Source organism: Papaver somniferum, chromosome 4 (genome assembly GCF_003573695.1).
Source record: "Papaver somniferum cultivar HN1 chromosome 4, ASM357369v1, whole genome shotgun sequence".
Taxonomy (NCBI): domain Eukaryota; kingdom Viridiplantae; phylum Streptophyta; class Magnoliopsida; order Ranunculales; family Papaveraceae; genus Papaver; species Papaver somniferum.
This window is the reverse complement of record NC_039361.1, coordinates 81,362,186-81,372,365: the sequence shown is the minus strand read 5'-3', so window position 1 is coordinate 81,372,365 and position 10,180 is coordinate 81,362,186. Positions and strand designations below refer to the sequence as shown.

The 10,180-nt window shown below is 36.0% G+C and overlaps 1 protein-coding gene across 1 annotated transcript; it reads right to left on the bottom strand.

Annotated features, from left to right (window-relative positions):
* Positions 1 to 6,517: 6,517 nt before the first annotated feature.
* LOC113276020 (BTB/POZ domain-containing protein At1g55760-like) lies at positions 6,518 to 9,058 on the bottom strand. Its single transcript, XM_026525610.1, has 4 exons — positions 8,260 to 9,058; positions 8,030 to 8,175; positions 7,815 to 7,933; positions 6,518 to 7,404 (listed from the first exon to the last, which is right to left on the bottom strand). The coding sequence occupies exons 1-4, from the start codon at positions 8,382 to 8,384 to the stop codon at positions 6,802 to 6,804; spliced, it is 993 nt and encodes a 330-aa protein (XP_026381395.1). The 5' UTR covers positions 8,385 to 9,058; the 3' UTR covers positions 6,518 to 6,801.
* Between the last annotated feature and the right edge of the window lie 1,122 nt (positions 9,059 to 10,180).

Below are 10,180 nucleotides of genomic sequence, written 5' to 3'. Positions count from 1 at the left end.
ATCGAAGAAGAAGAGGATTCCTAATACAGGTTCAGTTGCCAATAAGAAGATGAGAACCTGTGGTTCCTGCAAGGTTTTGACCACCCATAATAAACGGACATGCCCTTCTCGTCAGATTTCATGAGAACTTGTAGTCATTTCGACTAGACTACAATATGTGGTTCCTGCAAGTCATCGAATTTTACTCTTAGTTTCGTTTGCTAGACTACAATATGTGTTTCATTTACTATTTCATATATTTTTGTTTTAGAAGTTAATATGCTGCAGGTGTTTTCATTTTATATTTTGTCTAAGAATAATAAGTTTGATTAAGTTTAAGTTTTTCAGAATTTTTACAGGCCTTTATAGTTTGGTGTAACCGAATCAGGTTTCATCATTTTTTTGATGAAACCAGAAAGGGTTTCATCTTATTTTGGTGGAACCATTGTTTTACTGTCACTTTTTCTTCTATATTTTTTGACAACACAGTAGATGATGTTTTGTCTACTGTTTATTGGTGCCGCAAATATATGACACATCATTTATGGATAGTTTTTATAAAAATGAGACATCATATTTCTGTAGACATAAGCTTTTAAGGAAATACAACTGAAATAGCACGAAATCGTTTTTTATATAAACTGTAACCATTTCACAAGTACTTTAAACTTCAACTAAAACTTGAATCTGCAAGGAGAACTGTATGTCAAGGAGTATCATCATTACAATAACCATTTCAAAAGTAATTTAAAATTCAACTAAAACTGAATGTTCAATAGGACGGGCACGACATGCGAGTATTATTCTATATTGTCAAGGAGTATCTTCAACGCCAACTTTGGTCTCATATTATGCACCTTTTCTCGTATATCATCTGTAGACATGTTTCCTTTCAAGAGGCTCTTCATGTAATAGCAAACATGCAGGCCACAATCGTTCCTGAAAAACCAAAACAATGTCTCAATTGTTACAAAGTGACTAGCTGAGAGTGTTCTGATATTAGTATCTATATGTAAAGCATTCGGTTACAAGTGATGTAATGATTTCAAGCATATGCATATGTGAACTATAAACTTCCAAACATAACTTACCCTATTTGTTCACAACATGTAGGGTTGTGCAAAGAGTATGTTGTTGGCTGACTTGCCTGCTGATCACAGGGGAGCTTTGCGTCGTGCTGTGCAAATGCTGATACTATACGTTGTTTCATGCTTTCAGCACTTTTTCTGCATTCCTCTCCCGTGGAAGCCAAGGAGTTGTAGTGATAAAATTCCCCGGTTTCAAAATCAAAAGTAAGCAATGTCCAATGGTTTACATCTCCAAGTGATGTCAGCAACGGAACGAACAAAAACCGCACGCTATAATCCATTTTGTCGATGAAGCCTTCTATTACAGCACCACATTTCTTTCCTAATGAGTGACATGTCTGAAACAAAATACCAGATAAAAGCTCCTTAATTAGTTACAGACATGCAAGTTTGATGAAACCAAACTTTGTTCCATCAAAATTAACCATATAAACAACATCATTTTTTGTTTTCCACAACTATTTTTTATGCCAAAAAATTTACATTAAAGAATTTCGGAGTAAACTTACATAGGCAAATGTGCTTATAAACACAGCTCTCTGGTACTTTGGAGAACCATCTTGTTTCAACTCATTTTTTTTGATGTTGTTTTGCAGCTTCAAAATGTAGAACTCTATAATGTCTCCTGCGACGTCACCCTCTCTCATCAAATTATCCATCATCTTCCCCGATATATGTAATTGAAGATTTAAATGCTCCCACGCCGTTGACCTGTTAATTTTATTTTTTAAAAAGCTAGTCAATGATGGATAAAAAAGGAGAAACAATGCATAACTTGGAACAAAATTTTGATGAAACCAGTCTTGGTTACATCAGTTATTTCCCAATTACCTTTCATTGTTCTTTCTGAAAAAAGTGGTCACGAGGGGTTTCTCATTTTGTTGAGTACTTTCAAGATCTTCAAGTTATCAACTGGTTTCAACTTCACCCCCTGTACTTCCTGCACCTTCTTGTTCTCCTTGCACTTACGAGCTGTAACCTTTTCTTTTTTTCACACTGGTGTTGTAATCCTGCATTCTGATAGGTGGAACCAAATTCCTTCTGTCTTCCCTCATTCTTGTAACCATGTTACTCATCCTTTGCGCAGCACTGAGTTCTCCCTGTCCTTTCTCTTGACTGTCACACTGCGACAGTCCTAAATCAAATCCAGGTTGTTCATTCTCTAACTCAAGTAAATCATTCGCCATCTTTACAGCTGGGTAGTAGTATACGCTTCAACATTTGGCTTTGACGAGAACAACCTTTCTTATTGTATTCGTATTCCATTTTCCTGATAACATCTTCATCAATTACAAATTGAGTTTCGTTTTCTTCTTGTTCAATAATTTGCTTCGACGAAGAATCTTTGCTCATTTCAGATTCCACCCGCTCTGCCACCTTGATATCCTCAACGGTATTTGGAGTCAACTCAGTACCCTCTCCTTCTTGTTCATCATTGGTGACTGGCATCGACGAAGAAGCTTTGCTCATTTCAGATTCCACCCGCTCTGCCACCTTGATATCCTCAATGGTATTTGGAGTCAACTCAGTACCCTCTCCTTCTTGTTCATCATTGGTGACTGGCATCGACGAAGAAGCTTTGCTCATTTCAGATTCAACCCGCTCTGCCACCTTGATATCCTCAACGGTATTTGGAGTCAACTCAGTACCCTCTCCTTCTTGTTCATCATTGGTGACTGGCATCGATGAAGTAGCTTTCTCCATTTCAGATTCAACCCGCTCTGCCACCTTGATATCCTCAACGGTATTTGGAGTCAACTCAGTACCTCTCCTTCTTGTTCATCATTGGTGACTAGCATCGATGAAGTAGCTTTCTCCATTTCAGATTCAACCCGCTCTGCCACCTTGATATCCTCGATATTATTTGGAGTCAACTCAGTACCATCTCCTTCTTGTTCATCATCGGTGACTGTCTTCGACGAAGAAGATATGACTCTGTTCTTGTTCAGATTCTTGTTCATTTATCATGTTAACATCCCTTGTTATAACCTGCAATATTAAGATACCTAAGTTATTTTATTTTTCATCTTCCTGTGTCAAAACCTAATGCTGTAAAAATCAAAAACTTCTGAAAGAATAAAAAGAACTGGCCAATTCATCAAACAAATATTAACTTGAAATGATGAAACCAAATTGGTTCCATCAAAAGAATGATGGAACCAAATCTGGTTTCATCAAAAAAATGATGAAATGTATAAGAAAATTTTAATATATGCGAGTAATTCAATTGTTACTAAGAAAAATCAAATCTATCTTTGTACCAGTTGTTGTTCCCTGTCCTCGGCATCATATTTTGCCAGCAGTGATTCTTCTTCTTTAGAAAGAACATATGTAGTATTGGTCCTAAGCTTTTCAATCAATGCTCGTGCAAATTGGTATTTGGCTTTGAAGGAGTTAGCTTCACTGCTAGCACCAACATTTTCTTCATCTTGCACTTTAATCGGCACTTCATTTTCTTCATCTGGCACAACAATTTCCACTTCATCTACGGGATCAGCCAAGCGCATTTCTGATTCGTCATACTGAAGCAAGAATGATCCCTTTCGGTGACCAATATTCTCCTGCAGTACACAAGAAAAATTGGTTTCAGCTAAAAATTTTGATAAATCAAAAGCATAACTGGTCATCAAAAAAGTTAATCTGAACAAGAAAATATTTACCAAAATTCGTTTAAAATAAAACAGACGACATTCCAAGAAAAGCATTTTTAATGGTAACAAGTAATGGTAAGAACTCATAGCAATAATCTAATAAAACCCTCGGAGATTTCGAATATTGTCTAACAAAAATATCAAATAAAACCCTCGAAGTTATCTAAAAAACAAAAATTCAGCTAGAATTTTTGATGAAACCAAAATTGGTTCCATCAGAAAAGTAATCTTCTAAGTAAATATTTACCTTAGACCAAAGTTCTGTTTTCTTCAAGATTCTCGAAGTTAGACAATACTTGTTGACAGATGTTGCTAAGGTTCCATCTAGCAAACCTCGGATACTTGTCTAGCCCATGCTTTCTTTGTGCGATCTTTGTCATCTCTGCCAACCAATACTGCAAAAAAAAAAAAAACAACCAATATTCAAATTAATCATCAAAAACAAGTCGCTTATTATTCAACAACCATTATTGAAAAAAAAATACTGAACTTATGAAAAAAAAGAGCAAATCTTAACTTACCAGAGGGTATATTACACAACCAACAACATTTCTACGTCTGTTCTGTTTGTCATTATCGAATCAAGTACATAGTCATGGAAGACTTCCGGCCAGCACACCTTGTTCATATCAAACACCATATACAAGTACTTTGCTGCGAGAGTCTGCCCACATTTGTTAGGGACAAATACTGAAACCAACAGAAACATTACGAAAAACTTGACAAAGTCATCCGCTCTGGTTTCATCATTTGCGGCTTCTAGCATACGCTTTTCAATATCGGTTTTTTTTGTCTTTTTATTTCCAGCAAAATAATTAGCCACAAAGACGTTAACCTTTTTAACCAGATCTTCATCAATGTCGTCTGCTTCTACATAATTCACCATTTGGAAACCAAAAGTCACAGCAAAATGTTCTGGAATTGTCCGCAAAATCATTTTCCTTGATCTTGCTAATTTGAAACAATACGGGAGCTTACCATCAAGTCTGTTTTCAATTGTACTTAAAAACATTATTACTGCTTTTGTCTTTTTGATGAGCTCATCTTTGTTCATTACGCCATCATAGAACGTCTCAAAGAAACGCCAGAAAGGACATGATTTAAGAGCTTTCAAATGCAGTTGCTTGTTTTTTATCAACGCCTTAATTTTCACTGCTAGCTCGCACAAATGATGCAATGAGCACCTGTATGGTTCTTTATCTCTTTTTTTACCTATTGTGAAACCAAAATTAAACCATAAGAGAATAATAAATAATAATGATGAAACCATAAGACATAAACTTGTAATGATGAAACCATAAGCACGAACAAAGTGATGAAACCATAAGCATAATTGAAACTTGTATGAAACCATAAGATTACGTAACATAGCGCCAACCTCCACAGTTTGAATTCAAATCAACAGCCAATAACAACTCTAGAAGTAAACCAATAACTAAAAATGATGAAACCAATTTTGGGTTTCATTAAGAAACAGAAAATGATATCTGGTTTCATCGCAAATCTGTTACATCATTCTTGCAGACCTAAACCTAACAAATGAAAAGTGATGAAACCAAAAATGGTTTCATCAAAAAGACCATATTATTATGATTTAACAGATTAACAATTGGTGGAACCAATTTACCAATTGGTTGTAAAATGATGAAACCCAGAATGGTTTCATAAAAAAAACAGATTATACTTTGGTTTCATCAAATAAACAACAAATGAAATATGGTTTCATCAAATAGAAAAAAAAAATATCTGGTTGCATCAAATATACAAACAATTGAAATCGGTTTCATTGGTTACATCAACAAACTGAAACTAAACCTAAACCAAAGAAACGACGATGTAACCAAATGAAAACAGAACCTAACCTAAGAAATGAAACCTAAAAGCAAACAGAAAACCAACCCATAAATCAAATGAAACCTAATAATCTTTTGAATTCAAACTCGAAATCAACTTGGAAGCAAGTTCGATTTCTTACCTTTAGGAGATGGTTTCGCTATTTTCTTTAGCTTTTCATCTTTCTTTTTCGCCTGTTGATTTTGTTTCTTCACCATTTGTGGTTGAAAAATTAGGTCAGATTTTGTAGCAGTGGTTGAAATACGCAACCATAGAATAAGAGAAGAAGGTAAAATCGAGAAGATGATGACGAATACAGATTGATTTTGAACGATTTTGGCTTAGGGATGAGCAGATTGATTTTGAATGAATACAGGAGCGGATTGATTTTTGAACGAACAGATTGATTTTGAACGAACATGAGCGGAGGTTTTAATAAACTTTTTCCGTTAGTGGGTAGTTTTCTTTCTCAGTTTCTTTTGGGTTGAATTAGGGGAGGGTAGTTTAGACAGTTTATGATATTTGGGGTTTTTGCATCACTTTTGTTTGGATGGATTTTTTGTAGATGGGTTATAACCCCTTTGGGGTTATAACCCGCGGACCGTTTATCCATTATGACAGTGTATTTGGGGTGCTTGTTATTGGGGCTGGTCATTGGTTGGGCTTAGGCAAACACCCTACAAATGCACGTAGCAAAAGAACTTTTCGAAATTTACCTTCGCGTAAGACCGTGGATAGTGGTCAAACTTCAAAGGGTGCTTCTGTGAGTGTTGAACGGACTTGTTTATGCACTTGATGTACGAGTGATCCAGGCTTATGGATTTCCATAATCGGTGAACGTTTGGTTAGGCAGATTGTTTGTTTGAAGGGTGATTTTGTCGTTCAAAGATGGGCGGCTATTTCAGACTCCACGGCACTTAGTTTTTTATGTTGCACAGCACAGAACTAGTACAAAGACAAAAGTTCTTAGTTTAACAGCATTGCTTGGTGTAGAGAAATACGATTGTACAATAGCCAAATAGGAGCGGCATTTACATTTTGATAGAATCCAAGAGCACCCATACAAGCTATGTACACGATTTTTCTTCTTTTTTCAAATCTAAATTTACAAAGGAATGAAATTTATCCTAAATTTGGAATAAAAAATATAAACAGAAAAAGGTTCCCGGTGAATTGGAGCCAAATCTTGCACAAAAGAGCAACCTGTATTTATATTTAAGCATCTTTGATATTTCATTGTTTTGAGAACTTCAGAAACCTTTCCAACTATTGAGAACTTCATGGAAAATATCAGCTATGAGTTCCCTATCTCTACATATAAGAAAATCGGTGAATTCATCACGGATGTCAAATATTTTGCCGAACTTCACTAGATACCTCATACAAGTACCCTTCAGTATCGGCAATTGATACAGGTTTGCAATTTGTATTCGGTCAAGTACATTCTCCGTATTAATATCCTGTACAAGACTATCATGACAAGATTCTTTAAGTTCAGAGACATCGTACTTATCCGCAGCATGAAGAAGCGCAAGCCTATTACTAAGGAACTCCTCATCATCGATACTTCCATAAATGTAGTTTAAGAAAGCTTGACAAGTTTCCATGGACATATCTGAAATATCTACGCTTGATAATTCAGTCTCTTTTAAATTATGTGAGAACATACTACGAAAAACAGGTGACCGTGCAGCAAGAACAGCACGATGAGCACCAAGTTTTCCGTCAGAAGTATTGATTGTGATATCAGTGTGAATGTTTTCGGATAACATTTGTGCTAGTCCGGCTAGAGCTTTTGTATCGGACTGTTTCTTGTTGAATCCTTCACCCCAAATTGAACATAGTTCACCTCCCTGTGTGCCACATTATGAATGTCAGCTCTTAATCATACTATGTCCCTACTACCCTGTATCCTTGTTAAGAATATCTTAATCTGGTATTAAAAGTGGACTAATTCAACACAGTAATAATTCTCCACACTTACTTAAACGACTTTGATTCTATTTATTTTTATCATTGACTCATTTAATTTTAATGCAAGTGGATTAAAGTGAAATGGGTCATGGAATCTTCAACAGCCAGAACTAAAGAGTATCCATAATGCAGACCAAAAAAATCTAAAGGTGCCTGATCTTTGCTACACAATCTTTAACTGTACCGGCGCTCTAATATCCGGCACAATTAGCCGTGATAGCCAGGCTATAACTTAATTTGTCCAGGTATATGTAAATTAAAAGGCTAAAAGAGAGACAGAGAAACATACGTCTGGACTAGTTGTCTTGAGATCAGTAAACTCAACTTCAACGATGAACTTCCCTGTAAATGAAGAATCAATTGTCCAAATAAAATCGTCGTTTTTCTTCAGTTGTTTATCCGTTACCTCTGCAAATCACAAATCATATTCATCAATACATAATCCACTCAATAATTTCATTTGCTCAAAAAAGAAAAAAGTAATATGAATTCAGAAAGTATGACCTGGATGAACCAAAACAGTTCGATTGTCGGCGTAACAAATGACTCGGATAACAAATGAAGCAATAGGAGGATGATCTCTTGTTACATTTGATATCTCCGGATGTAGTTTTATAAACAGCATTCGATTCTTCTCCACTGATATATGCCTTCACAGAATAATCAAAAACTTAATCAAAAAACCATTGAAATTATTGGAAACAGAGAAAGAAAATGAATGTCTGTTGTGTTACCAATTCCAGTTTCCAAGCTTGAACGGATCTGATTTCATATAAGCATAATTAGAAGAAATGTTTTCAATCTTCCATTGAGCAATACGAGACATGGTTTTAACTCTGTAAGCAGCAGAATCTTTCATTCTAGTATACAAATCCAAGGCAATTGTAATGTCATGGATACAATCAAATATACCCACAAACAATTCTCCTGCTGACTTCCCCAGATTTGCTACTTCTTCTTATCAACAACTCGCTTCAATTCTCTTCTTAACTAACAAAAATCCTAAAACCAAAGTTTTACAGATTCTTTTTCTATATAACAAAGCTATGTTTGTTCTTTGCTTCACGCCATTTGAAGCTTTTCCTTATTTGATACTTTTGTTGGCTTACACTCTACACTTGAAAGTATCTGATGATGATTTGTTGAATTCTATAATCATCAAATTTTTCCACGATGATATTTAGATTCTGAATCTTTATTTCGACCAAAGTTAACATCATGGGGACAGTAATATACAAGATTCCCACGCAATGTAAGTATAAGTTTGAAATCTGACGGTTAGATCATATTTATGGAAGTTTATATTGTTTGTTTATGAAGTAGCGGACAGAAGAGAATACAATTATTCGCAAGTGTTGCATCCATCGGTTGCAATATAGATTACCTAACTACACCAGCATGATGGGATCAGCAAATAACCTCTTCGCGAACAGCAAGACATGAAGGGCACGTATGAGATCAAGAAACTCTGCACCCATAAAAGTGTTCGCATTCTTTATCATTTTCCTAATGGGGGCTCCCCCAAGATGCTAAAAATGCAGGCAGTGACGCAAACACCTTGAAAGAAAGGAACCGCGCTTAATAACAGATGTGGTGTGTAGATCCCATCAACCTCGCGTGCCGAACATGTTTACGACCACAAACAAGTAACCAACCTTGCCGATCAAAAAAAAACAAGTAACCAACCTTACCCAAGTCCAGTGGGTGTCGTCTGATGACTAAAGGAGTAAACAGAATGGTCAAACCAGCTTTCGTAGCTCAGTTGGTTAGAGCACCCGTTTAGTAAGCATTTTATTTTTCTCCTTTATGCAACTCTTAACCCTAATCACAAAAGCAAGCACATAAATAGAGGATTCTTATTCAATTCTTCTCCTTTATGCAACTCTTACCCCTAATAAAAAAAGCAAGCACGTAATAGAAGATTCTTCTCCGATTGATGAACAATGACATATATTGATGAGATGATTCTTCTTCAATTTTAGTGAAAAGTGGATGGACAATGGCATATATTAATAAGAAGTAATCCTAATGCAACTGAATTCTTTGAAATCTTTTTTTCATTCTTAGGAGACCTTCCTACTCTGGTAGCTGGTGAAGAAGATATATTGATCAGCAACTTGGCTTCAGGCTTCTCAACAAAGTCCTGTTACAACTGGATCACTGCAAACAGTGCAGAACTACATATGCAGACTCTCCAGGTCAAGAAAACTCTATTGTACCTCTTCAAAGTGTTGGATCAAGCATGTGCCTCCCAAAGTCCAATTCTTCTTGTGGATTGCATTACAAAATGCTATAGCAAAAACAGAAAATTTAACGAGAAGAGGTTGCATCTTGCCAAGCACCATTTTCTCGAATGCATTACAAAATCCCACAGCAACTACAGACAATTTAACGAGAAGAGGTTGCTGTTGGAGAAAGTACTAATAATGTAACTGTAACTGAGAAGAAGATACTTAGCTCAAAATAATGTTGCTGATGTTGCTGCACAGAGAATGTAGAGGCACGTAAACTACGCTGTCCTAAAGGCAATATCGCCTGCCACTCCTCTGAGATGCTACAGCAGTTGGCGAGTCACCTCCAGGATACAATTACAGTTAGTACCCCTCAATGTAGCATACAAAGAGGGTACCCTTAGAGCTTGGCAGAACTTAAAAC